This window comes from Suncus etruscus, chromosome 9 (genome assembly GCF_024139225.1).
Source record: "Suncus etruscus isolate mSunEtr1 chromosome 9, mSunEtr1.pri.cur, whole genome shotgun sequence".
NCBI lineage: Eukaryota > Metazoa > Chordata > Mammalia > Eulipotyphla > Soricidae > Suncus > Suncus etruscus.
The window spans coordinates 115,748,437-115,775,287 of record NC_064856.1 but is presented as its reverse complement, the minus strand read 5'-3'; the positions used below and the strand labels follow the sequence as shown (position 1 = coordinate 115,775,287).

The following is a 26,851-nucleotide window of genomic DNA, read 5'->3' as shown; positions in this document are numbered from 1 at the left end:
CCGAGGCATAGCTCGGCACTCCCTCTGTCATCACTATCTGGGGACCCACACTGGCCCGTTCCAGAGCTGCTGCTGGCTCTTGTCGGCTTCCTCCACCTGGGAAGCCAGACACCTGGCACGTGTGAACGTCCATAACTTCTGTGTCCCCCACCCCGTTCTGTGACACTGTGGCAGCCTCCGTCGCCCATCACAGTCTCAGGTACCAGGCCCTACCGCCTGCGGACTTCCACTGAGCTGCCTCAAAGCACTCGCACGTCCCATCCTGAGGCCACACACACTGTGCAGGCATTTTCATGTGCCCCCATCATCCCTGCGGTGCCCAGGCCAGTCACACACACACACACACACACACACACACACACACACACACACACACACACGCCACACTGGGGGCCCCCTCCCCTCAGATCTGCTTGAACCAGCTGGGAGCCCGTTACTGCACCCTCATCCCGGCACCCTTGTCTTCTGGCCCTGGGTGGACGGACCTTCCTTCCCTTCCCTATTCCCCGCTGAGCGAGCGCCCGGGCCATCCCTCTGCCTCACCGGGCCCTCCTCGCCTTCACTCCAATCGGAACCTTCCCAGGCCTGGAAGCCGCAGCCCACCCTCGAATTCGATGCCTCCTCATACGCACGCCCCACCCAGGCTCCCCGAGAATGAAGCCAACAGGGGAGAAAGGGCTCAAAGGTCGCCCGGCAGAGCCCATAAAGGGCGATCGGGAGCCCCTGTGACAGAGCCTGGAAACGTGGACTGTCCAACGGACTCCCGAGGGCCCGCAAGTCCCAGAGCGGGACAGGGCGTGGATGGGACTGGACGGCTCCTCTCGGACCTGCGCGGGGTGACCTCTCAGAGTGAGTCCCCAAGGGCCAGGCCGGGGCCTCCTGCGCCAGGTAAGTGCTAGCCGAGCGGGGCTTGGTGCTCAGGGCCCCAGGGACAGGGGCCCCACGGGGCACCTTGGGGGTCTCACCAAAGCTCTGGGGAGTAAAGCTGGGGACCCGGACCCTCTCCTGCCCAGACCAGCGCAGCTTCCAGGGAGAAGGAAGGGGAGGAAGGCACGAGAGCACCGAGGACTGGGAGGAGAGGGGCAGGGGAAGGGGTAGAAGCGGGTCCCCTCTCGGAACTTGCCGAGCCGTCCCAACCCAGCATGGACACGATGGAGCGCCGCGCCGCCGTGATGGCCAGTGACCTGCTCGTGGCTGCGCTCGAGGACCTGAGCCAGGAGCAGCTGAAGCGCTTCCGCCTCAAGCTGCAGGACGAGCCCCTGGACGGCCGCAGCATCCCGCGCGGGCGGCTGGAGCGCGCCGACGCCCTGGAGCTCTCGCAGCAGCTGGTCCAGTTTTACGGGCCCGAAGTCGCGCTGGACGTGGCGCTCAAGACCCTGAAGCGCGCGGACGTGCGCGACGTGGCGGCGCAGCTCAAGGAGCAGAGGCGGCAGCGTGAGCGCGGCGGGGTGGCGTGGGTGGGGACCCTCGGAAGCGCCCCCGCACGCGCCCGCACACCCTAGCACACCCCCGCACACCCTTGCACACCAGGCCAGTGGCTCAAAGGCCCCTGGGTTCCGTGCAGGGCGCTGATTCACCCGCGCGCTTCCCAAACCGGGCATTCCCGACCATTGGCGCACGGTCTCACCCGGGGGTGGGGGACACTTGAAAACGCCCCTGCACACCCCCGCAAGCCCCCGCACACCCCTGCACACCCTCACACACCCGGGCGCGTGCCTCAAAGGCCCCTTGGTTCCATCCTGGACGCTGACCCACCCAACCACACGCGCCCGGCACCGGGAATCCCTGGCCGTGCGCTCACGGTCTCACCCGGGGTGGGGACCCTTGAAAACGCCCCTGGACACCCCCGCACACCCCGCACACTCCCTTACACCCTCAGACACCCCACACCCACGCCTGCACACCCTTGTACACACGGGCGAGTGCCTCAAAGACCCCTTGGCTCCATGCAGGGCACTGACCAGCCCAACCATGCGCGCTCCGCACCGAGCATCCCCGGCCGTGCGCGCACGGTCTCACCCGGGGTGGGGACCCTTGAAAACGCCCCTGGACACCCCCGCACACCCCGCAAGCCCCTTACACCCTCAGACACCCCACACCCACGCCTGCACACCCTTGCACACACGGGCGAGTGCCTCAAAGACCCCTTGGCTCCATGCAGGCCACTGACCAGCCCAACCATGCGCGGAGCGCTCCGCACGGAGCATCCCCGGCCGTGCGCGCACGGTCTCACCCGGGGGTGGGGACCCTCGGAAACAGCCCCGCACACCCTTGCACAGACGTGTGCACACCTCGCGCACCCGCACGCACGGCTCAAAGGCCCCTTGGTTCCATCCAGGGCGCTAACCCTAACCCAGCCAACCACGCGCGCCCCGCACCGGGCATCCCCGGCCCTGGCCGTTGCGCGCCCCGTCTCACCCGGGGTTCTCCTTCCAGGGCTCGGCTCCAGCACCCTGGCCCTGCTGTCCGTGTCGGGTAGGTGGTCCCGACGACGCCTCTCGCTTCGGGGAGGAGGGGCAGGCTCCCCGCAGCTCGCCCCTCCTCGGGAGAGGGGGCGCGGCTCGGCGGAGACGGCGGGAGGGCGCGCGGCGGGGACGGAGCGGCTCCCCCGGCCTCACCCCCGCGCCCCGCGCCCCGCAGAGTACAAGAAGAAGTACCGGGAGCACGTGCTGCGGGAGCACGCCAAGGTGAAGGAGCGCAACGCGCGCTCCGTGAAGATCAGCAAGCGCTTCACCAAGGTGCTCATCGCGCGCGACCGCGCCGAGGCCTGGGACGAGCCGCCGGGCGCCGCGGACGAGCCGGAGCAGGAGCGCGCCCGGCGCTCGGACACGCACACCTTCAACCGCCTGTTCCGCCGCGACCACGAGGGCCAGCGGCCGCTCACCGTGCTGCTGCAGGGCCCGGCGGGCATCGGCAAGACCATGGCGGCCAAGAAGATCCTGTACGACTGGGCGGCGGGCAAGCTGTACCACGGCAAGGTGGACTTCGCCTTCTTCCTGGCCTGCCGCGAGCTGCTGGAGCGCCCGGGCGCCTGCAGCCTGGCCGACCTGCTGCTGGAGCAGTGCCCCGACCGCGCGGCGCCGCTCCGGGAGATGCTGCAGCAGCCCGGGAAGCTGCTCTTCATCCTGGACGGCCTGGACGAGGCGCCCGCCCCGCAGCCGGGCGCCCGCGGCGACCCCTCCCAGCCCGCGCCCGCCCGCGGCGACCCCTCCCAGCCCGCGCCCGCCCGCGGCGACCCCTCCCAGCCCGCGCCCGCCTGCAGCGACCCCTTCCAGCCCGCGCCCGCGGCCGGCGTGCTGGGCGGCCTCCTGAGCAAGGCCCTGCTGCCCGACGCGCGCCTCCTGGTGACGTCCCGCACCGCCGTGGCCGCCAGGATGCAGGGCCGCCTGCACTCCCCGCAGTGCGCCGAGGTGCGCGGCTTCTCCAACAGGGACAAGAAGAAGTACTTCTACAAGTTCTTCGAGGACGAGGCCAAGGCCGAGCGCGCCTACCGCTTCGTCAAGGCCAACGAGACGCTCTTCTCGCTCTGCTTCGTGCCCTTCATGTGCTGGATCGTCTGCACCGTGCTGCGCCGGCAGATGGAGGCGCGCCAGGACCTGTCGCGCACCTCCAGGACCACCACGTCCGTCTACCTGCTCTACACCGTCGGCGTCCTCGCCGCCCGCGACCGCGGGCCGCAGCTGCAGCGCGAGATGCGCCGGCTGTGCCGGCTGGCCCGGGAAGGGGTGCTGGGCTGCCGGGCGCAGTTCTCGGCGGAGGACCTGGCGCGGCTGGAGCTCGGGGGCTCCGCGGCGCAGGAGGCCTTCCTCACCGGGAAGGAGCTGCCCGGGGTGCTGGAGGCCGACGTCATCTACCAGTTCATGGACCACAGCTTCCAGGAGTTCTTCGCCGCCCTGTCCTTCCTGCTGGAGGAGGAGGAGGCGGCGGCCGCCCGGGGCCTGGGAGCGCTCCTGCGCCGCTACCCCGAGGAGCACGGCCACCTGGCGCTCACCGCCCGCTTCCTCTTCGGCCTGCTGAGCGCCGAGCGGGCGCGGGAAGTCGAGCGGCACTTGGGCTGCGTCGTGGCCCCGAGACTGAAGCAGGACGTCCTGCGGTGGGTGCAGGACCAGGGCCAGCGCGCGCAGAGGGCCGCGCCCGAGGAGGCTGCGGCGCCCAGAAGGCAGGAGAGCACCGGGGAGCCCCCGAGGCTGGACGAGGAGGAGGAGGAGGAGGAGGAGAGGGAGGAGGAGGAGGTGGAGGAGGAGGAGGGAGACGAAGAGGAGGAGGACGCCGAGCTCAGCTACCTTCTGGAGCTGCTGTACTGCCTGTACGAGACGCAGGAGCCCACGTTCGTGCGCCAGGCCCTGCAGGGCTTCGGGCAGCTGGCGCTGGAGCACCTGAACCTCAGCGGCATGGACATCGCCGTGCTGAGCTACTGCGTCCGCTGCTGCCCGGCCGGACAGGCGCTGCGGCTGACCGACTGCAGACTGGCCGTCGCCCCTGAGAAGAAGAAGAAGAGCCTCATGAGGAGGCTGCAGGGGAGCCTGGGTGGCACGTGAGTCTAAGGAGGGCCTTGGTGGAGCCAGAGCACAGTGGTAGGGCGTTTGCCTTGCATGCGGGTGGCCTGGGTTTGATCCCCGGCATCCCATAGGATCCCCCGAGCCTGCCAGGAGCGATTTCCAAGCACAGAACCGGGAGGAACCCCTGAGCACCTCCGGGTGTGGGCCAAAAACCCAACTATAAAATAAAATAAGTAAGAAAGGCCTCGGGTGGGACCAGAGAGATAGCATGGAGGTAGGGTGTTTGCCTTGCATGCAGAAGGACGGCGGTTCGAATCCCGGCATTCCGGGGTCGGAGAGATAGCTTGGAGATAAGGTATTTGCCTCGCATGCAGAAGGTCGGTGGTTCAAATCCCGGCATCCCATATGGTCCCCTGAGCTTGCCAAGAGCGATTTCTGAGCATAGAGCCAGAAGTAACCCCTGAGGGCTGCTGGGTGTGACCCATAAGCCAAAAACAAAAACAAAAAACCCCATATGATCCCCCAAGTCTGCCAGGAGCGATTTCTGAGAGTAGAGCGAGGAGTAATCTCTGAGCACTGTGACCTAAAAAAAAAAGAGAGAGAGAGAGAGAAGAAAAAAAGAAAAAGAAAAAGAATGGTGTCAGTTGGGCAGGCAGAGAGAGAGAGAGAAGAAAAAAAGAATGGTGTCAGTTGGGCATAGGGTACAGGTTACTGAGAGCCAGGAAGAACACTGATTTGCTCACTGATGTGCCAGGCAGTCGCACAGTGCCCAGCTTTCTCCCGGGGTCTTCATGCCACTGGAGCTGCCTGACTGGGCCACTGACTGCTGCACCCACCGTCCCCACTACCACTTTCTGCTTCAAATTGTGCCCCACAGCCCAGACACTTTGCCACTTCCTGTCCTCCAGTTTCTGGGCGACCCACCCCGGTCCTGTCCAACCCTACAAATAATGTCACCGGCCATCACATGCCACCCATTTGCCCACCAGGTCCTCTGCTCCTCCAAGGCCAGCCTGCACCAGGATTCTTGGCTCCTGGGCTCCTGACTCCAGCCATCAATGGCCTGGTGTCCAGTGTGAGCAGGACGCAGAGGAGGCTGGGACAGGGACAGTCCCTCAGTGATGCCTTGCTTATCGGATCTCCCTGGAGTCACCCGCAGGGAGGGCCTCAGAGGAGACGTGCTCAGCTCCACTCTGGCTTGGGAGCAGGGAGGTCCTGGCTCAGTGAGGGGTGGGGTGGACAGTGAATCTCAGGGCTGCAGGGAGGAGGACAGGGCCAGAGCCTGGGGTCACACCTCCCTCTCCTTTGCAGCTCCACAGCCCGCAGGAGAAAGGCGCCTGTGTCCCTGCTGGGGCCACTCTGCGAGGCCATCACCGACCAGCAATGTGGCCTGAGCAGCCTCACGTGAGTGACCTCGCCTAGGCAGCCCGGAATGTGATGGCATGCAGGGACGGGTTTGTCCTGTTGGGGAAGGGTTGTGGACAGGGGCTGAGAGCAGCTGGGGCCACTGTCTGCCTACCTGAGACAGACAAGGGGAGAGGGGTTGGGAACAGGGCTCTTGGGGAGATAGCTGAGTGCTGCTATGAGAGCAGGTTGTGCTCAGCTGTTTTGGGGGGTTTGATAAGGAAAACCAAGAGGGTTTTCCTTCCAAAGGAAAGCTGTAGAAGCTGGAGCAATAGCACAGTGGGAAGGGCGTCTGCCTTGCACGCTGCTGACCTGGGTCAGCATAGGGTCCCCTGAGTCTGCCAGGAGTGATTTCTGAGTGCAGAGACAGGGTTAAACCCTGAGTGCAGCTAGGTGTGGCCCAAAAACCAACCAAACAAACAAGGGCAAAACAATTAAAAAGAGGCACTGCAAGGGGCTGGAGAGATAGCATGGAGGTAAGGCGTTTGCCTTTCATGCAAGAGGTCATCGGTTCGAATCCCAGCGTCCCATATGGTCCCCCGTGCCTGCCAGGAGCAATTTCTGAGCATGGAGCCAGGAGTAACCCTGAGCACTGCCGGGTGTGACCCAAAAAACCACAAAAAAAAAAAAAAAAAAAAAAAAAAGAGGCACTGCTGGAACTGTTGGAACTACCCTATGTAATGCCCTGAGCCAGATAGCTGTCTGATGTCCTCTGGCCAGTCAGATTCCTCCCCTTCCACTGCAGAGGGGAACCAGGAGACCACTTAGCTGATCCCAGAATGCCTGCAGACAGCGAAGAGGGCTGGGCTCAGATGGGTGAGGTCAAAGGGCGTCACAGCCAGGAGGCCCCTTGCCCACACGGGCTGAGCAAACAGCAAGGGAGCAATGGTGGAGGGTAAGGAGGTCACCATGTCTGAACGCATGGAAAGAGGGTGTCCCGGAGAGCAGCCCGCTTGGCCAGCAAGTGGGGATCTGTGGCCAGACTGGGGCAGGGCTGGTGGGGCAAGGTGGGGACTCACTGGCATGTGCTCCCGGCTAGGTTGTCCCACTGCAGGCTTCCTGACTCCGTGTGCCGAGACCTCGCGATGGCCGTGAGGCGCGCCCCTGCCCTGCGAGAGCTGGCTCTCCTCCATAACGGGCTGAGTGAGGCGGGCATGCACGCTCTGAGCGAGGGCCTTGCCTGGCCCCAGTGCCAGGTACAGGTGTTCAGGTAAGGCGTGAGGCCCGGCTGGGGCGGGACCCGGAGGGCTGGGGCAGGGGCACCGAGGCTTCTGACGTTGCCGTCCCTCAGGGTGCAGCAAACCAGCGTCCTGGGCACGCTGCAACGCCTGGTGAGCGTTCTCCCACGGACCCCAGCCCTGACCACGCTGGACCTCAGTGGCTGTCAGCTGTCGGAGCCGGTGGTGACCTACCTGTGCGGGGTCCTGAGACACCCGGAGTGCCGCCTGCAGACCCTCGAGTAAAGCCAGCGTGGGGGTGGGGGGAGCTGGGGGCTTCCACTGGGTGGATCTGGGTTACGTCCACTATAAACCCTGAGACACTGAGCCATCCACCCTGAGCCCGATACCCTGGCTGGTGGTGCTTTCTCCGAACCCTCTCCGGTGCCCTGCCCTTGCACCATCCTCTGGTTGTCCCTGATGGCCTCTGTCACTCCAGGTCTTGAGCACAGTCCAGGCTGCCCCCTCTGTGCCCATCTCTCGTGACCCAGCCTTGAGCCCAGAAGATGCTGCCATCTTCTGCTAATTCCCCCATCCCCCACTAATTCATCCCCCTATTAATTCCCTCCAGCCTGACCTCTGTGAAGCTACAGGAGGGGTCCCTGCAGGAGCTGCGGACCGTGTGCACAGCCAAGCCAGACCTGGTTATCACACACCCTTCGCTGAACTCACCCCCCAACACTCCCGAGGGACAGATCAGTGTCCTGTGAGGCCAGAGCTGACAAGAGGCAACATGACTTCGGGGTCTCCCCCTTAGTGGGCAGCTCCACAGTGCAGCCCTGGGAGGCAGGTGGGGCTCCCCCATGGAGTGTGTCCCCACCTGGGCCTGCAGTCCTGCACCCAGACTGCCCTCCCCACCCCCCTCACTCTCTTTGGGTCACCCTCTTCTCCTTAGGACTTGGCACCTCTGCATAGCACCCCGCAAACACGGTGACAAGCTCCCTCTGTCTGACGATCTCAGTGCTGGGCCTCCCATCTCCATGATCAGCGTGGGGCCCTGGAGATCAAGCAGGACAGAGGCAGGCAGTGACCATCCTCCCCAAAACATTCTCCCCGAGTCTCAGCATTAAGAGTGAAACTGGGGTTGGGGCCGGAGTGATAGCATGAAGGCAAGGCATTGCATGCATAAAGATGGTGGTTCGAATCCCAGCATCCCAGATGGTCCCCCGAGCCTGCCAGGAGCAATTCCGAGCCTAGAGCCAGGAGTGACCCCTGAGTGCTGCCAGGTGTGACCCCAAAACAAAAACAAACAAGCTAAAAAAAAGAGTGAAACTGGGTCTGGCAACATGGGACAGCGGCTAAGACATTCAACGTTGCACAGAGCCAACCAGGTTTGGTCTCCGGCACCTCATCTGCTCCCTTGAGCACCTCCAGGAGTGATCCCTGAGTGCAGAGTCAGGAGTCAGCCCCAGACACAATTGGGTACGACCCAAAACCAAAAGGAAAAGAAAGTGGACCCATCACAGATTGTGTGGTCCAACCCAGAGGGACCTGTGAGTGCAGAGTGTCTGCAAGAGGCTGTGAACTGTGACTCTGGACAGTGGAGTGATTCCTCTTCTCCCTCCATAATAAACGCTCCTTGGCACTCCCTGCCACTGGCTTCTTTTACACTTTGCCCATTGCCCTGTTGGTGCTAATACTTCTTTCTTCAGTCCCTATTAACCCAGTCAGCAGCGAGTGTCAATCTCCCCAGGGCATTCGGGACCAAGGACAAGGACATCCTCCCCGTCCCCCAGTTGATGACAGGGAAAGAACAGGCCCTGGGCTGCTAACCACAGACACGTTTTTGCATTCTTACTGCTTAAATAGGGCCAGAGAGACTGGGCATTGTGCTGGATGTCACGGACTATTATATGAGATGGGCAGCCAGGGGCATGGATGCACCTGGGAGATGTTAGATGTAGACACTGGGGACTGGAGGGTCTAAGGACCATCACAGTGGGTGGTGATAATGGACACGAGGTCAGCAGGCATCTCAGTTACCCGGACTCTCTGAGGGAGGACGGACAGCCCAGAGTCTAGCCTGAGAGCTACCAGAAATCATGGGCTGATCGTGCCCTCTTTGTGCTGTCCTTCCCCATCTCTGGAGCGATGTAAAGTGAAGTTGGTGATGTCATATCTCGGGCAAGTAGAGAGCTTGTAGATTCATAAACCATCCATGACCCACTTTGTGGGGAGTAACTCTAACAGCCCTTTATTTTAGGTGACGATGGAGTTTGGGTTGAGGCCACACCCAGACGTGTGTGTTACTAAGGGGTTACTCCTGGCTCTACACTCAGAAATCTCACCTGGCAGGCTCAGGGACCATATGGGATGCTTGAAATCGAACCCAGGTGTGTCCTGGGTCGGCCAAGTGCAAGGCTATCGCCCTACTGCTGTGCTATCTCTCTGGCCTGGGATGGAATATTTATACCCTTTCTCAGCCAATCAGGTTAGGAGGGAAACAGGAAAAAGAGAAAAACAGGATAGGTGCTCTGTTTGGCTCCGTGTGTTTAGCTACAGAACCGTATCTCTGAAGCTTTCTCGCCTCAAGAAAAATCCGGGGGGGGGGGGCAGAGCGGTGGCGCAAGCTATAAGGCGTCTCACTAGCCCAGAGCGGACCACAGCTTGATCCCTCAGCGTCCCATATGGTCCCCCAAGCCAGCGGTGATTTCTGAGCGCTTAGCCAGGAGTAATCCCTGAGCATCACCAGGTGTGGCCCAAAAACAAAAACAAGAAAAAAGAAAAGAAACATCCCGGAAACAGTTGCTCCCAGGAACATCGTCCAAGGGATCCAGCTACTATTTACTTGTGGGGCGGCAAGAGGCGACATTGATTTTCAGGAGATAAAGGACAGGAAGCAGCATCAGGGCAGCACCAAGGGGACCCTTGGCCGGCAGCGCAAAGCCCAACTCCGTGGGGTTCCCCATCGAGCCCTATTGGGCTGCCCAGCTCTGAGAGCCCAGCCAGGTGGAAACCTGGGGCTCCACATCCTAGGAGACATCCCCCGGTCTAGTTTCACATAATTCGTGCCTCGGTAAGACAAGACAGACAAGACCTCTGTTCCTGAGGGGCAGTCTCTCAGCAGACAGAGTACCCCAGAAACATCCAGCAAAGGGCAGGAATGGAGAGCCAGGAATTGGAGATTGTGCTTCAGTTCCTGGATCCGGGATGGAATCTGGAGGAACATAATCAAACAGACTGTCTGCAGAGGGGCCCCAGGAAGGGCTGTGGCGAGTGGGAAGGCGAGTGGATATCCAGGCACCACCTGACCCACCCTGGGGCTCTGGTAACTGGAGTCAGGGTCCTCCAAGGCCCCTCTCCCTGCTGCAACCCAGCTTCCGACTGTACAGCTGGGGGAGCTGCAGCCAAATGACCCAGCCTCAAGTCCGTCTGCCAAATGCCATCACGAGGGACCTGGTGTAGACCAACATATGAAGGGACGATGGTGGATGGAAGGGACAGTGACCACAGAGCAGAGCAGGAGGCCTCACCCAGGAGCTCTGTTTTCCCCAAAATAAGACAGTGTCTCCTATAAATTTTTGCTCCCAAAGATCGGCTAGGTCTTATTTTCAGGGGATGTTTTATTTTTCTATGAAGAAGAACACGGTGCACATTTATTATTAACAGAAAATAAAGGAAACTCATTACCTGTATATGGTACAGTAGTGGTCAAACTGTGAATCCCACGGATGCCCGTCGGGGTGGCCCTAGCAACCAGTTTATGGTAAATTAATTTTCATTCAGAGACAGGGTCTAGGGGGTCATATTTTCGCAGGCTGCATTACATTCCCACCCAGAAGGAAACCTGTAAGTAGGTCTTATTTTTTGAGGATGTCTCATTTTCGGGGAAACATGGTAGTTGGGCAGCCAGAGGTCACTTCGGAAATGTCCTCTGTGCACACAGCGCATCTCATGAAAGCCCCATCACACCAGCCCGTCCACCTCCACCCAGTATGGCAGGCCACCCTGTGAAGGAGATGAAAGGTGAAAGTTTCCGGTGGAAGACAGACCAGGGAAGAGAGACCCCGCCATGCCCCTGATGGATGGCACCCCCTGAAGCTGGGCCATCCACAGGCCAAGGATAACCTGTAGGACCTGAGGGTTGAACGTGGGCAGGGCACTATCCTTACACGAGGGGCCAACCCCCATTCCCTTCTAAGTTTGACTGCCCAGTGCTTCCTGGTTTACTGACCACCTACTCCTACCCGGCCAGTGTGGGCACACAGCTGTGTCTCCCCCCCCCCCCCCCCGCCTTCCTGGCCAGCCGTGGGGGAGACACAGCTTTGCGGGGGGGGGGGGGGGCACACAACTTGCCCAGCCTGCCCGCTAGCGAGGGAGAGCAGAGTTGCAGGGATCTGGGGTGGCTCCTCAGTCCTGCCCAACCCGCTGGCCTGGGGGCGGGGACTCAGCGACCCACCTCCAGCCCTCCTGCTCCACGGGGCGGGAACCTCGGGCCTTGCCGGAACTTTGCAGCCTGCTGGAGACTTGGGCCCAGCACTGCTGCCACTGCTTTGTTGCCCTAAGGAATAACTGAGCCTGGAGCCCCGGAGAGCCCAGCCGTGTGGTGAGCCCCAGCCTGCCCTCCAGTGCCTGCCTGTCCCCGTCCTGCCCCTCTGCCTGTCCCTGTCCGCGATCGCTCCTCTGCCCACCCCGCTCCCTATCCTGAGAGGCCTCCTCTCTCCCATCAGGCTTGGAGAGGGCTGAAGGGTGCTGGGTGGAGGGTCCCCTGGAAGGTGTGGGGGGTGGAGGGGGGTGGGGAGGGTCGGGCTGGAAGCTCAGGGAAGATGTGGGGCAGCCCCCAAGACCAGCCCAAGGGTCTTAGGTGTTTCCTGGGGTGCTTGAAAGTGGGGTAGGGGAGGCCTGAGGGAGAGCACTGCCTTACATGCACTGCATGGCCAGGAGTGACCCCCAACATGAGAGGAGGGTGAGCAGGAAGGAGCACAGTGGGGAAGGAACTTGTTTTGCAGGCAGCCAGCCCAGGCGTGAGCCCTGATACCCCATATGGTCCTCCAAGTCTTGCTTGTAGTAATTCCTGAGCACAGAGCCAGGAGTAGCTCCTGAGCACTGCTGGACATAGCCCCAAAACATATCTTTTATTTTTTAACTTTATTTATTGATTGATTGATTGGCCACACCCGGTGATGCTCAGGGGTTACTTCTGTCTCTGCACTCCGAAATAGCCCCTGGCAGGCTGGGGGACCATTTGGGATGCCGGGAATCGAACCGGGTCCCTCCCAGATCAGCTGCATGCAAGGCAAATGCCCCACCGCTGTGCTATCTCTCTGACCCTACCCCAAAACATATTTTAAGAAGCAGCAAAATGGAGCTAGAGCGATAGCACAGCTGTAGGACATTTGCCTTGCACGTGGCTGACCTGGGACGGACCCAGGTTCGATCCCGAGCATCCCATAAATTGCCAGGAGCAATTTTAGCGCAGATCCAGGAGGAACCCCTGAGTGCTGCTGGGTGTGGCCCAAAACCAACCCCCCAAAAAAGGCAGAGAAAGCAGAGGGACTCTGGAAAGTCAGGCTGCTGAATGTGGTTGTCATGACTGGACCAGCGGCGTCATCCCATGGGGTTCACGGCGGAAAGGGGACTCAGGGTGAGCAGCTGCCGCCCTTGCAGGCCACCTAGAACATTCCATGGAGGGTGTTGGCGAGGACCCTACCATCTTCACCACCCGTTCTCTGCCCTCGGACCCCCGGCTCTTCGCCACTGTGACCAACACGTACCTGGGCACCCGTGTGTACCATGACATCCTGCATGTGAGTGGTACATACAATGGAGCTCAGGGGCACACGCACCGGGCGGTTCTGCCCAGTCCCCTGAACGTGCAACTGGAGGCCTCAGACACAGCAGAGCAGCTGACCCAGACCTTTGCCCTGGACACCAACACAGGTACCACCACCGCCCTGCTGCCCCCCACTAAGAGGGCCCCACAGCTAAGGTATCCAGGCACCTGTGGCCTGGGTGGAGGCATACTTCGGACACATGCTTCGCCTTTGCACAGGGCCCCAGAAGGTGCCCAGGGTTGGGGTCCCCAGATAAAACTTACAGCTGGCCTCAGCAGCCAGGGTTGCCCTGTGGCCTCTCCAGGCTCCTTCCTGCACACCCTGGAGGGGCCCCGCTTCCGGGCATCCCAGCGCATATACGCCCACCGCACGCTGCCTCATGTCCTGGCCTTTAGCGTGGCTATCACCCGTTTGGCGGAGGACGAGCTCCCGATCACTGTGCTGCTGAGGACACCCTTCACTCCAGAAAGCCCAGACCTCGACCTTCGTCCCGGCCCTGACTTCCAGGGTGCTCGGTGAGGAGAGCTAGCAGCTGGCCAGGCCGGTGGGGCCGTCTCAGGAGGGAGCCGACCCTGAAACTCGACGTGTTCTTGCAGGTACCTGCACGGCCGTACACTCACGCCAGAGCAGCCGGGTGGGGAGAGGCAGGAGGTGCATATGCTGTGGACCCCTGTGCCATCCTCGCTGACTCTCGGCGAAGGTGAGGAAGAAGGAGCCTGGGAGTTCCTGACGGTGGTGGGCAGCAGCCGTGCCGAGGCCCAGGCCTGCCTCAGCGAGGCCCAGCAGTTGCAGGCTGGGGGGAGCCTGTATTCAGCCCATGCCCAGGCCTGGGCCCAGTTCTGGGCAGACTGTGGTCTGGACGTGGCAGGGGACCTGCCCCTGCGCCAGGCTCTTCGTGGAGCCCTCTACTACCTGCTCAGCGCCCTGCCCCAGCCGGGGACCCCCGGGTACGCCTGCCACGGCCTCAGCCCAGGCGGCCTCTCCAATGGCAATCGGGAGGAGTGCTACTGGGGTCACGTCTTCTGGGACCAGGTGTGCGGCCGCCGACATGCACCTGCTGTGTGCTTCTGACCCGCACCTGCCCCCGGTGCTCACCTGTCATGCAGTGTCTCAGCTGGCCTGACATACCTACTCATGTGCTCGACTCACACGCACCTGCTTCATGTGCTCACTCATAGGCACCAGCCTCACGTGTCCACCTGGCACACACCTATTCTTATGTGTTCATCTGACACATACCCGCTCTCTTGCTCACCTCACCTGCACCGGCCTCATGTGTTTACCTGACACACACCTGCCTTGTGTGCCCACCTGCTCTCTGTGCCTCATGTGCTCACCTGACCTGCTCCAACTCATGTCTGCATGCCCCACTGCACCTGCCCCTACATGGATCTGCCTCATGCCTGTCCTGTGCAGAGCCCGCAGAAGAGGGAACACGAAAGGCTACCTGGGTGGGCTCAGCAGGGGTGCATGAGCGGAAGAGGCAGGGAGGGGCTGGAGAGGGTCGAGGGCCCTTGCAGACGGGGGTGGGGGGGTGGGTGACGCTGAGATGTGTTTTTGGAGACTCCCGTGGCTGAGGTGGGTGAGGCTGTGCAGGAAACAGTGGGGCTGAGGCAGATCTGCCACTGGAGGGTCCACATTCTCCTATGCCTTGAGGGGCCTGTGCTCCTACCATCGTTCCAGAGAGGCTCAGAGAGCCTGTGTGTTCGCTCCAGGACACACAGCCGGGAGGGCAGAGCAGCTGGACCCTCGGCGGGCCCAGGAGCCTGCAGAGGAGAGACCCGGGACTAGACACGGGCACCAGCCAGCTGTGAGGCCCTGCAATAAGCCCCTTCCCCCTTCCTTGTGCTTCAGGATCTCTGGATGTTCCCCAACATCCTCCTCTTCCACCCCAAGGCCGCCCGGGCTCTCTTGCAGTACCGCATTCGGACCCTGAGTGGCGCTCTAGAGAACGCCCGGACACTAGGCTACAAGGTGAAGGATGACGGACGGGTCTGGGATGGCTCTCTGGACCTATCAAGGGGCCTGGTGGCCCCAGTATCTGTGTGAGCTGGCATAAGCCACATCTGGAATTTATTTTAGGGGGCAGGGGCTTTGGACCATACCCAATGGTTCTCCGGGCTTCCTGGTGGGACCCAGGGATGGTGCATAGTTGGACTGGGGGTCACAGTTGGGGGGTCCTCAGGGGTCCTTTTTTGCCTGCTGGGAGACCACGTCAAGGGTAGACAGATATCCCTCCACATCGCATGTGCTCATCCATTAACTTCTCTTTCTGGGTGTCCTGCGGGAGGCCACTTCATGGCACTGCACAGGGGCACCCAAATCTGGGCATCTCCATCCAGCAATGCCAAGAGGCACGGGACACCAGGTGCCCCTCCTCTGTCTCAGCATTGGGACATAGGTGCCCCCCAGCCATACTTGCTGTTCCCCTGCAGGGAGCCAAGTTCGCCTGGGAGAGTGCCAGCTCTGGTCAGGAAGTCTGCCCTGAGGACATCTACGGAACCCAGGAGATCCACGTGGATGGGGCCGTGGCGCTGGCCTTCCAGCTCTACTACCAGAGCACCCAGGTGCGCCCACCCCCTCATTGCGCTGCACGAAGCAGCCCTGTGTGTCCCTACTGACTCCCCCCTGTCCCCCCAGGACCTGCAGCTCTTCCGAGAGGATGGCGGCTGGGCTGTGGTCAGTGCCGTGGCCGAGTTCTGGTGCAGCCGTGTGGTGTGGAGTCCGGAGGAGGAGAAGTACCACCTGCGGGGTAAGCTTGCGGCGGGGTCAGGCGGGCCCATCCCTAACGCTAAGCTCTGGCATCGCCTGGCGCTGAGGTCCTGCATGTATCCCCAGGGGTCATGCCTCCTGACGAGTACCACTCGGGGGTCGACAACTCCGTGTACACCAACGTAATGGCCCAGAACAGGTGAGACCGATCCCTAGTGAGTCCTTGGCCCGGCATGCAGGGCACTGGCTGCAGCCTCTATTTCCCACTCCCCCCCCAGCCTGCGCTTTGCTGCCGCCCTGGCTCAGGACCTGGGTCAGCCTGTCCCCGACCAGTGGCTGGAGGTGGCCGAGAGGATCAAGGTGCCTTTCGACCCGCAGCAGAATTTCCACCCCGAGTTTGATGGCTACAAGCCTGGTAAGTGACCCCTGATGCCATTCGGTGAGTGAACCTCAGTGATTGACCACCCTGATGGAGCTCCCCTGGTGAGTGACCCCTAATGAGTACCCCAGTGAGTGACCCTTGTGACTCTTGATGGGTGACCCCCAATGTCCCCTGTGAGTGACCCCTGGTGAAACCCCTGGACCCACAGTGTCCCTGGTGGGTGACCCCGGTGAGTGACTCCCAGTGGGTGACTCTGGTGGCTCCCCACTTCCTGATGTGCCACCCCAGGAGAGGAGGTGAAGCAGGCGGACGTGGTGCTCCTGGGCTACCCGGTGCCCTTCCTGCTGAGCCCTGAGGTGCGCAGGAAGAACTTGGAGATCTACGAGGCCGTGACTTCTCCCCAGGGCCCTGCCATGACCTGGGTAAGGCCAGACCAGGGGACGACTCCCAGCAGTAGCCAGGCCCAGCCATACCCGCACCCGCACCCGGTGACTTCCGCCGTGACTTCTCCCCCCAGAGCATGTTTGCCGTCGGCTGGATGGAGCTGAAGGAGCCTGGCCGGGCCCGGGACCTCCTGGACAGGAGCTTCGCCCATATCTCAGAGCCTTTCAAGGTGGGCTCAGCGATGCCCATGGGTGGGCCGGGCGGGTGGCAGCCTGTGTGGCCAACACGTCTCTGCCCGGCAGGTGTGGACGGAGAATTCCGATGGCTCCGGGGCCGTGAACTTCCTGACGGGCCTGGGGGGCTTCCTGCAGGCGGCTCTCTTCGGCTTCTCGGGCATCAGGTGAGCATGTGCCCTGGGCCGGGCTCCCCATTCCACCCCACCCTGCTCCTCACACAACCTGTATTGACCTTGCAGGATCACTGGCTTGGGTCTGACCTTCGACCCCCTGTGCCCAGGAGGGGTCTCCGGGGTGCACATCTCTGGCGCCCACTACTTGGGGAGCAGATTTGACTTCTCCTTCTCTGAGAGCTCTGTGAGCATTCGGGTCACAGGCCAGGACGGGCTCTGGGTGCCCCCACTGGAGGTCCAGCTATGGCCGTCCCAGGCCCGGTTCCCTCTGCCTCCAGGTAGGCAGGTTCTCCCAGCCCAGAGCAGGGTCCAGTACGTGGAGGACCCCACCCCCCCCCCCCCCGTGAACTCCTGGGACGGCCACTCAGGACACCTCTTCTCACAGGACACACGGTCTCCTTTCCTTGCTCCGCTGGCCGGATACAGAGGTCACTTCCTGGGGAGGCTGCACAGCCGATGGCCCCCAAAGACCAGAAGGCTGCCTCGAGTCTGCAGCGTCCCCTGGGACCCCACACTGAGTGGCCAGGCTCAGCCATGGGCCACAGAAGTACCCCAGAATATCTATGCTAAGACTGGATGGGGACAGGGCACTGCCCAACTATGCTGTTCAGAGACAGTGGCAGAGACAGTGCTGAGCCTGGTGTCCCTTATGTCCCTGTGTCTGCTGCCCCTCGGCAAATAGCTCTTGTCTGCTTGAGGCAGGGATGGGGTTGGAGGTGGCAGTCCAAGTCTTCAAGAAGCAGAAACCCAGGGCGCCAGAGCGACAGCACAGCAGGCAGGGCATTTACCTTGCACGTATCCAACCCGGTTTCATCCCTGCGTCCCATAGGGTCCCCCCTGTCTGCCAGAGTTGAATCCTGAGCACAGAGCCAGGAGTAACCCCTGAGCGCTGCTGAGTCTGGGCCAAAAACCAAAAAAAGAAAAAAAAGAAGCAGAAACCAAAGAGGAAGCAGCGGTTCCTGCCCATCGAGCGCTACTCTTGGCTACTCCTGGGTCAGAGGTGCTGTGGCATCAGGCCGGAAGTGACTGGCCCTTCTTGTGGCCTTCTCCTGTCTGGGCCCTGCTGTCCCAGCCCCTGACGCATACTCAGGAGCCACACTACCCCAGTTCCCTCAGCACAGGTGGGACTGACCCACACGTTTGGGGGTACAGGACCTAGACCCCCAGGCCCTGGCCTTTCTCTGGCCCGGATGTCCCTTCTTGGGGCCATCCTGGGCCGATGCTGCTGATGTGGTCTGCCTGTCTGCTCTGTGGTAGGACCCTCCCAACTGGTCTGTGTCTCCTCCTAGCATCTAGGGCAATGCTGGCCCGACAGACCTCCCACCCTCTGCCAGGGTGGGCGGCCAGGGGTTGGAGCCCCAAGCTGCCCTGTAGTTAAGACCCTAGCAGCCTGCTGCCCTGTCATTGCCTCACCACAGCAGGCCTCAGGAGTCTTGGCTCAGCCACACAGGGCGTGTGCACGGCCTGGCAACCCTTCTCTGTCAAGATCCACAGTGCAGCAGGGAAGGGGTTGACGAATGATATCGGAAAATGTCCTCGGCCCCCAGTACGAACCTCAGTAAGCGAAGGCTGAGGACCTTAACCCACAGGCTGTCTGGCAGACAGCCCACAGACATGGTTGAACATGTCTGAGCCACACAAAGGCATGCCAGGGGCAGGCTGTGAGCATGTGAGGCCTGGTTGAGGGCAGCCGAGCGCCCTGATGCCACCATGGGAGATGCCTAGGGACACCCAGATCGCTAAGCTCGGTGTCTCCTTCCCAGCAGCACAGGTCACTGGAGGCTGCAGCAGTCAATGTGCTGGCAGACTGGGAGTGATGGACAGCTCCTAGGGCACACCCCTGGGCTGACCACCCTGCCCCACCCCAGCCAGGAAAGAGGCCAGGAGGCCCTTTCATGGACCAGGCACTTTTAATTGTAGGACAGAGGCTGAGTCAGTGCCCGGAGGGATGGGCAGATAGGAGGGGAACCGAACCGGGAACATTTGGGCAGGGTCCAGGATTCACACAGGTTCTGTGGACATCGGGACCCCGAACTGGGAGTGGGGCTGGGGTCCATGAGCCCCGGGGTGGGTCAGGACCAGACAGTGCATCAGTCATAGTCTGCATCCTCAAACTTAGTGGTGAAGAAGGCAGCGGAGTCCTTGGCCAGCCGAGACAAGTGCAGGGCTCCTGTCACCACCAGGGCCAGGAGCAGCAGAGGCGGCACCAGCGTCCACATGGCGGCCAGGATGTTGTAGCACTTGGCTCTCGAACCGAACCTCCGGGCCGCCTCCAGGTCTCCGGCGACCTTCTGGTCTCGGGCCTACAGAGCAGGTAGAGCCGCCAGGTCTCCCAGGGCCCTGCCGCTCACCCAGGAACTGCAAGAGGCCACACTTTGGGGGGCCTGGCAGGACCCAGAACGTGGCCCCATGCACTCCCTTCACTGCCCAGCCTCAAGGGGTCGTGGGACCCTCAGCCGAGGGTCCTGACACAGTGGTGTTGGTCTTAGGGGCCACTCCAGCCATTACTGACTTGCCAAGACCCCCACGTCATGGCTGAGTTCATTAACGGTCCCATTAGGCTGGATTCCTCCTTATGGAAGCTCATAGGCTCTGCCCTTTGGGGGGCTTACAGCTCGCCCTTTCCCTTCATGAGGGACATCCCACATTACTTGGGAGGGCCTGTAAGGGACAGAGCCAGGACCCAGGCAGCAGCCAGCACAAATGCAGCCCCCAGGAACTCTGCCCCTTCTTAAGCAAGTCCCCCCCAAACCCTATTCTGGCCCGACCTGATAGGCAGCCTCCCAACACTTGGCTCCTGAGCTGCGGTTCCAGTGCCCCCTTGCTGAGCAGCTGGGGGAAGGCGGCACCCACCTTGACTGAGTAGACCAGAGCCAGGAAGCCCAGACAGCACAGATTCAAGTAGAGGGCGCTGAACACCGACCAGATCAGGTGGTCTCGGGGTGGGGGTCTCGGGGCCCCCAGCACAATGGCCGAGTGGGCAGCACCATCGGCTTTTGGGGGACCCTCCCGGGGGTACGACGTGTCCATGGGTTCCAGTGCCGTCTCCACCACTCTCAGTCTGTCCAGGGTGGGTGCCGGGGCTGCTTATAGCCTCGCCTGGGCTAAATATAACGACAAATTACAGACATCACTGCCCTGCCCACCCTGACAGCTACGGCCTCTCGAGGCACCGCCTGCCGCAATTATTGCCCCCGAGAGGGACCCCAACTGCCGAGCAGCTGGCAGCGACTGACCGCTGGGGTCTGTGGTGCCCTGAGGGCAGCAGACACAGTGCTTAATGCCATGGAAAAGCCACTTGGCTGCTGAGTGATGCCTCAGCGAGGGAGGGAAGTGCCCCCACCCCATGCAATGAGTTCTTGGGTGTACTAAAAGCCACAGAGGGGCTTGAGGGAGTGACTTGGTCACAGACCTTAAGATACTAGACGTCGGGGCCGGGCGGTGGCGCTAAAGGTAAAGTGCCTGCCTGCCTTGCCTGCGCTAGCCTTGGACGGACTGCGGTTCGATCCCCCGGTGTCCCATATGGTCCCCCAAGCCAGGAGCAACTTCTGAGCACATAGCCAGGAGAAACCCCAGAGTGACACTGGGTGTGGCCCAAAAACCAAAAAAAAAAAAAGATACTAGACGTCACTGCAGGACCCTCTGTGCTCAGTGGCCAAGGCCTGCCAAGACCTTCACCTGGGCCACTGCAGGCCCAGAGAGCCTGGACACCCCCTACCAAGAGAAGCTGCCCAGGAATAAAGGCCAGGAGAGGAAGGTCAAAGGCCATTAGCTCCCTCCAACCCTCTCCCTGACAACCACCCTAGCAACAGGCTCCTCCCCAGAGAAAGGCCCGGAAGGAATGTCAAAGGAGACCCTCAGCTCCCCCAGCCCTTCCCCCTGGCAACCGCCCTAGAGACAGGACACTCACCTGGGGAGAGAGGCCCAGGGGTATTGTGGGGGGCTTAGCTTGGAACTAAGGAGGTTCACACGTGTGTGTCCTTGGTCCTGGGTGCCAGCTCCTGTCACAGTTGCCTCCCTACATGTGGTTTTTCCTACTTTCAAGCTGGGCTGGGCTGGGCTGGGCTGTGTCCTGGGCTCTCTGCTTTAGAACTCCTTGTTCTCTCTCTCTCCTCTCCTCTCCTCTCTCTCCTCTCTCTCCTCTCTCTCCTCTCTCTCCTCTCTCTCTCTCTCTCTCTCTCTCTCTCTCTCTCTCTCTCTCTCTCTCTCTCTCTCTCTCTCTCTCTCTCTCTCTCTCTCTCTCTCTCTCTCTCTCTCTCTCTCTCTCTCTCTCTCTCCCTCCCCCCCCTCTGTAAAACTTGTTTTGATGGGGCTAGAGCAATAGCACAGCTGGTAAAACACTTAAACGGGTTCAGTCCTAGGCATCCTATACAGTCCTCCAGGAGTGATCCCTTAAGCAGAGCCAGGAGTAACCCCTGAGCACTGCCAGGTGTGGCCCCAAAACAGCAGCGACAATCACACAGACACACACACACACCACTTTTTTTTTGGGGGGGTGCTCAGGGGTTACTCCAGCCCCACCACTTTGGGTTTTTTTTTTTTAATTTTTAATTTTTTTTTTTTTTTTTGGTTTTGGGGTCATACCTGGCTGTGCTCAGGGGTTACTTCTGGCTGTCTGCTCAGAAATAGCTCCTGGCAGTCACGGGGGACCATATGGGATGCCGGAATTTGAACCAACCACCTTAGGTCCTGGATCTGCTGCTTGCAAGACAAACGCCACTGTGCTATCTCTCCGGCTCCACCACTTTGTTTTTTAAATTAATAGATTTTTTTAGATCAAATCACTGTGAGGGGCCGGAGAGATAGCACAGCGGTAGGGCATTTGCCTTACATGCAGCTGACCCAGGATGAACGGTGGTTTGAATCCCAGCTTTCCATATGGTCCCCCGTGTCTGCCAGGAGTGATTTCTGAGTGCAGAGCCAGGAATAACCCCTTAGTGCTGCCGGGTGTGACCCAAAAACAAAACAAACAAAAACCAAATCACTATAAGATAGTCACAAAGTTGTTTATGATTGACTTTTTGTTTTGTTTTGTTTATTTTGTATTTTGGGCCACACCCAGCATTGCTCAGGGGTTACTCCTGGCTGTCTGCTCAGAAATAGCTCCTGGCAGGCACAGAGGACCCTATGGGACACCGGGATTCGAACCAACCACCTTTGATCCTGGATCGGCTGCTTACAAGGCAAACGCCGCTGTGCTATCTCTCCGAACCCATGATTGACTTTCAAACAATGCCCAACACCCATCCCCTTCAAAATACCTGTTTTGGGGGCCAGAGATAGCATGGAGGTAAGGCATTTGCCTTGCATGCAGGACGGTGGTTTGAATCCCTGCATCCCATATGGTCCCCCAAGCCTGCCAGGAGTAATCCCTGAGCACCGCCGGGTGTGGCCCAAAAACCAAAATAAAAATATCTGTTTTTATTTCAATGCTCATATCCTCCTGAAGTTCTTTTCAGAGAGAACATCACTGGATCAGAAAGACCATGATAAGGTCTAGGATTGACTTTCTGGCAAAGAGCAAGACCCCCAATTCTTGATCACCTCAATTCCAGGGTTGCCAAGGTGGGGGGAGAGAGACTGACAGACAGACAGACAGAGACAGACAGAGAGAGAATAACAGATTTCCTTTTCAGAGCTGCTGCCTCTCGCCAACTTTACATAAGGACCCCTGTGGTATCACTAGTAGTATTTTGTTTTTGGTTTTGGGGTTACACTGGGGCGGTCTGGGGTTCCTCCTGGCTCTGCGCTCAGAAATCACTCCAGGCAGGCTCGGGGGACCATATGGGATGCTTGGAATCGAACCACCATATTCCTGGGTCGGCCACGTGCAAGACAAAAGCCCTACTTCTGTGCTATCATGAGTATTAATGCCATGAAGCAGAGTGACAGGCACAGACCAATGTCGTAAAGAAGCAGCGAGAGATCTCTTGCCTGCAGGCAGCACTGACAGGACACTGGAACCACCCAAATTGAGTTGGATCCCAGGGAAGCAGCTCCAGCTCAGCTGACCGGGTCCTGGGGTCCCAGGCCCAGTGCAGTTCTCTCACTCATCCCATAGGCTGAGCTGCTCCCACCCTTGTGTCCAGGAACGGGGAGCGTCCCAGGCATGTGTTCTCACACATACTAGGGCCAGAAATGGACTCTGGCCTCAGGCCTCCTCCTTTTGCGGCTGACCTTCTGCTTGGCAGGGGCCTGTTGGGGTCTGTGCCCCAAGCTACAACCTGGCCCTGCCTTTGCCAACTTCCCTGTCCTGATTACCCACGGGGTCCACGTGAGGGGCGGGCTGCAGGGGAGTCCCGAGGAGGAAGCTAGAGGAGCCAACTGCTGGGGCCCATGTGGGACCCCAAGGAAGAGGCAGAAGCAGCAGAACCCCAACATGTGCAGGAAGCCCAGAGCGGATGCAGGCTGAGGGCAAGGGGAGAGGTAAGTCCCCAGGGACACTGAGGCAGGGCAGGACCCCTGTGGCTCCTCTTAGCATGTCAGCCTGAACCAAAGACCCTTTGACTCCTCGGAGGGGAGAAGCCTGGCGGCAGGGACAGTGCCGATGTGAGTGGGAGAAGTGAACACTGTGCCCATGGGGGCTGAGCCCATCTACCAAAGCGGCCCTGCAGGCTACACCTTCACGCAGCACCCAAAGGGAGCGATGGCCAAGGTGCTGCCTGGCTGGCAGACAACAGAGTCAGAGGCCCGGACACTCCTGTCTCCCACTTACTCCTCTAGTCACAGGAACCCCGGAACCCTGGGACACAAGTGTGGTCCTGGGGCACTGGATGATCCTGATCTGTGACCCATCATGTCCCCACGGCCAGCCTAGCAGGGACATCAGGACCAGAGATGCACCACAGAGAATAGGGTGGGACCAATCGGGCTGGGCACTGAGGGCCCCCATGGCAGAAAGGAGACTCTGCAGCAACGCTGGGCCAGGTCCCCCAGGCTGTGGAGGCTCCAACTCCCAGGAAGAGAGGATTCAGCTGGAACCCTTCAGGAAACTGTCCCGGCCAGGCCACGCCCCAACCCTAGGAATCTGAGAGCTGAGTCAGGCCTCCTTCCCCCTGCTCCCAGAACAAGCCCATCCCCAAACCCAAATCGGGTAAAGCATCCGTGGGGAAATCGAAACCAGTGAAGGACTGAAGGGGGTGGGGAACACAACACCCGCCCAGCCAGGCCGGACAGGAAAGGGGGAAACTGCAGCCCGGTCCAGATCACATCCCAGGACTCGGCCCGCCATGAACTGCGCACCCCAATTCGTCCCCGCGGGCAGCTCCCCCAGCTATGACATGCTCAAGGAGGAGCCGGAGATGGCAGAGCAGGGGCTGCCCCTGGGCCCGGTGCAGGCGACCTCCACCGTGGTCAACATGCAGCCCGAGGTCTCGGTGCCCGACCACATCGTGTGGTCCCTCTTCAACGCCCTCTTCATGAACTTCTGCTGCCTGGGCTTCGCGGCCTTCGCCTACTCCGTGAAGGTGAGCGGGGCAGGGGGAGTGGGCATGGGGGAGTGCCTAGAGTGGGGCCAGAGAGGATTGGGTGATTGTGAATCCCTGGTGACTCAGAACAAGCAGCATGAGAGCGAATGCATGAGTAGATTAAGCACGTGTGTGTGTGTGTGTGTGTGTGTGTGTGTGTCTGTGTCTGTGTCTGTGTGTGTGTGTCTGTGTCTGTGTCTGTGTGTGTCTGTGTCTGTGTGAGCACTGAGGGGGCCTTTGTCCTGTGAGCACAGGTCAGGCCATGCAACAGGCAGAGGGAGGGGAGGGCGCCTGGTCCCTCCCCAGGGGCTGAGAGTTCTGGGCAGAGACTGGCCAGAGGGAAGCTGCAGGCCTGCCTGCTCGGGCTGCAGGGGTGAAGGGGCCGAGCAGAGCCCCTGGATCAGCGGGAGGGACCTGCCTCAGCCCCTCCCCTCTCCTCCCAGTCTAGGGACAGGAAGATGGTGGGGGACGTGATCGGAGCCCGGAGCTACGCCTCCACCGCCAAGTGCCTGAACATCAGCGCCCTGATCCTGGGCCTCTTCTTCAACATCGCGGTCATCGTTGCCATAGTGTTTGCCTGCTTCTCCTTGTACTAAGCTTACTACCAAAATAAGCACGATGATGGAGGCTTCTAGAAGGACCCTGTCTTCCGGTGCACGACACCCCCCCCCCAGCCAAACTCAGCAGCGTGAACTGGGCCTGCCCCAACTTCACCCCCATCAGCAGCTCCTGCAGACAAACCCTCAGCATCATGTCAATAAAGATTCTGGCTGTGGCACTGTGGTGGTCCCTGAGGTGGCTTACTTGTACCCCTCCCCACAAGGACCCCCCTCCCTGTCCCTGAGGTGGGGCTGAGGTCAGGCCTGGTTGTGTTGCCTTGAGAGACAAACTCACCAGTGAAGGAGGTTCTGGGGACTTATGTGAGTGCGGAGGACAGAGGAGCTGGAGGGAGCCAGTCCTGCTCCCCACGTGGTCACGGGACTCTGCTGGGCTCTGGGCTAGTAAGAGTGAGCCTGAGCTCCTGCTGGTGTCATTCTTGAGCTGCATTTGTTCACGAGGCAGCCCAAAGCGACCTGGAAGCACATGTCCGCAGAGCCTGGAATGATCCGTGGACGCCGGTGGGAGCGAGCACGTGTTCTTGTGGGAAACACGGGGACCAAATCCTACCCAGGTTTTCAGGCCGGCGCCTCACCTCATGGAAAATAATTCCAGGGTCCAGTGCAACAGCATAGAAAGTTGGGTGCTTCCTTGCATGTGTCTGACCTGGGGTCCAGTCCCGGAATCCCATTTTGTCCCTAGAGCTACCAGGAGTGATCCCTGGCCGAGTCGACCATGGCGCTACCCCAAAAAACAGCACAGAAAGAACTTCCAGAGACAATAGTGCTTAAAACAAGCTCATTGGGGGAAGGAGGGAGGGTGGGAGGGAGGGAAGGCTGCATGCTCAGGTGTGAATGGTGGATCCTCCCACCTGGAAAAAGGTAGTGCAGGCCCCATCAGAGAGTGCAGGTGGCTCCCCAGAACCAGAACAGGAACTGCACCCTAAACTAAGAAAGTCGCCATCTCGGGCACATGCCATCATGCAAGGCCGACCTCAGGAGGGGACACAGGTCAAAACCCCATTGCTGCCGGGTCCTACTCACTCTCCAAGCCACTGCCCATTGATTTCCAAGGGGCAGGCTCGGAGCACTGACACTCTCTGACACTGTTGGGCCCATGTGGCCCTGGGCCTCTCCTCTCTGCATCTTCCTTGGCCCTGGTGTGCAGCTCCGGGTCTCAGGGCTGCCGAGATGGGTCTTGGGACTCAGAGATCTCCAGACCTTAAGTGGTTCAGGTCCGAGGGTTTTCCCCAACCCCACACATGTCCTGTGTGGCTTCCTGCCTGCACTGCTGGTGTGGGTTCTGGGCCCTGTCAGGAGCAGCCTCTGGACCATGGTCCCAGGTCTGAGGGACAGAGTGGTCAGTGGGGACAGACAATAAAGCTGAGCCTGAGGGGATACCTGAGAGGAAGGGCGATGCCTCCCTTCACGGGTGGCCCACAGGGAGCCGCTGACCATGCCCACCATGTGTGTCCCAGCCCTGGACCCTTGGCACTGGGTGGGACCCTCGATTACAAGGTGGACATGGGTGGGCAGCTGAGCCGTTTTCACCCAAAGCTCATTCTGGGGATTTTATGGGGCAAGACTCAAACAAAGATCACAGGAATCTTCCAACAAATCCTCAATGAGGAGGGGTCAGCTGAGACGAACCCCCCCATGTCTGGGCAGCAACTGCCCTAAGACTGAGCTCTAGCTGGCCTTGGACGATGGGCATGTCCTCTGTGCCAGCTCCTGGTGATGCCCAGTGAGTTGAATGTGGAGACTCTGGGCAGGAGACAGAGACCTCCTGAGAATGGAAAGTCACTGAGAGGAGGAGCTAGACCCACGCACACCCTGTCTGAGCGGCCCAGGTCAGCCAGGAGCTCACTTCCCCAGAGTCTCTCTTCTGTAGCAGCTCTTGCTCCCCACAAGCAGGATGGCCCATAATAAGTACGAGATGACCATGCAGGGGCAGCCCAGGGGCCCAGTGCCTGTCACCTCTACCGTCATCAACATGCAGCCTGAGGTC

At 60.6% G+C, this 26,851-nt stretch overlaps 5 protein-coding genes across 5 annotated transcripts in view; 4 read left to right on the top strand and 1 right to left on the bottom strand.

Moving 5' to 3' along the window:
- Window positions 1-1,151: 1,151 nt before the first annotated feature.
- NLRP6 (NLR family pyrin domain containing 6) lies at window positions 1,152-7,830 on the top strand. The gene is made up of 9 exons (XM_049780938.1): window positions 1,152-1,434; window positions 2,437-2,475; window positions 2,641-3,164; window positions 3,246-4,145; window positions 4,209-4,534; window positions 5,811-5,903; window positions 6,943-7,113; window positions 7,195-7,362; window positions 7,692-7,830. The coding sequence occupies exons 1-9, from the start codon at window positions 1,152-1,154 to the stop codon at window positions 7,828-7,830; spliced, it is 2,643 nt and encodes an 880-aa protein (XP_049636895.1).
- Window positions 7,831-12,744: 4,914 nt separating this feature from the next.
- Window positions 12,745-18,354, top strand: PGGHG (protein-glucosylgalactosylhydroxylysine glucosidase). The gene is made up of 14 exons (XM_049780937.1): window positions 12,745-13,000; window positions 13,199-13,409; window positions 13,491-13,926; window positions 14,749-14,868; window positions 15,330-15,461; window positions 15,535-15,646; window positions 15,733-15,805; window positions 15,885-16,021; window positions 16,277-16,410; window positions 16,506-16,601; window positions 16,675-16,772; window positions 16,848-17,059; window positions 17,167-17,328; window positions 18,200-18,354. Exons 1-14 carry the CDS (start codon window positions 12,745-12,747, stop codon window positions 18,352-18,354), a joined length of 2,334 nt encoding a protein of 777 aa, XP_049636894.1.
- A 517-nt stretch (window positions 18,355-18,871) lies between these two features.
- Window positions 18,872-19,811, bottom strand: IFITM5 (interferon induced transmembrane protein 5). The gene is made up of 2 exons (XM_049780954.1): window positions 19,635-19,811; window positions 18,872-19,084 (listed from the first exon to the last, which is right to left on the bottom strand). Exons 1-2 carry the CDS (start codon window positions 19,809-19,811, stop codon window positions 18,872-18,874), a joined length of 390 nt encoding a protein of 129 aa, XP_049636911.1.
- Window positions 19,812-23,823: 4,012 nt separating this feature from the next.
- Window positions 23,824-24,843, top strand: LOC126018859 (interferon-induced transmembrane protein 2-like). The gene is made up of 2 exons (XM_049780952.1): window positions 23,824-24,247; window positions 24,691-24,843. The coding sequence occupies exons 1-2, from the start codon at window positions 24,011-24,013 to the stop codon at window positions 24,841-24,843; spliced, it is 390 nt and encodes a 129-aa protein (XP_049636909.1). The 5' UTR covers window positions 23,824-24,010.
- Window positions 24,844-26,727: 1,884 nt separating this feature from the next.
- The window catches only part of LOC126018842 (interferon-induced transmembrane protein 2-like), a 1,911-nt gene continuing 1,787 nt past the window's right edge, over window positions 26,728-26,851 (top strand). The window contains exon 1 of the mRNA XM_049780936.1: window positions 26,728-26,851. This exon is cut by the window's right edge and continues 93 nt beyond it. Within this exon, the coding sequence (XP_049636893.1) occupies window positions 26,759-26,851 (93 nt within the window). The 5' untranslated portion in view covers window positions 26,728-26,758.

Coding starts and splice junctions, on each gene's coding strand:
- PGGHG (XM_049780937.1), top strand. CDS start 12,745: ATGGAGGGTGTTGGCGAGGACCCTACCATCTTCACCACCCGTTCTCTG. Junction 15,806..15,884: donor AACGTAATGGCCCAGAACAG/GTGAGACCGATC, acceptor CTCCCCCCCCAG/CCTGCGCTTTGCTGCCGCCC. Junction 16,022..16,276: donor GTTTGATGGCTACAAGCCTG/GTAAGTGACCCC, acceptor GTGCCACCCCAG/GAGAGGAGGTGAAGCAGGCG.
- IFITM5 (XM_049780954.1), bottom strand. CDS start 19,811: ATGGACACGTCGTACCCCCGGGAGGGTCCCCCAAAAGCCGATGGTGCT. Junction 19,085..19,634: donor CTCTGGTCTACTCAGTCAAG/GTGGGTGCCGCC, acceptor CCTGCTCTGTAG/GCCCGAGACCAGAAGGTCGC.
- NLRP6 (XM_049780938.1), top strand. CDS start 1,152: ATGGAGCGCCGCGCCGCCGTGATGGCCAGTGACCTGCTCGTGGCTGCG. Junction 2,476..2,640: donor GGCCCTGCTGTCCGTGTCGG/GTAGGTGGTCCC, acceptor CGCGCCCCGCAG/AGTACAAGAAGAAGTACCGG. Junction 4,535..5,810: donor CAGGGGAGCCTGGGTGGCAC/GTGAGTCTAAGG, acceptor TCTCCTTTGCAG/CTCCACAGCCCGCAGGAGAA.
- LOC126018859 (XM_049780952.1), top strand. CDS start 24,011: ATGAACTGCGCACCCCAATTCGTCCCCGCGGGCAGCTCCCCCAGCTAT. Junction 24,248..24,690: donor CCTTCGCCTACTCCGTGAAG/GTGAGCGGGGCA, acceptor CTCTCCTCCCAG/TCTAGGGACAGGAAGATGGT.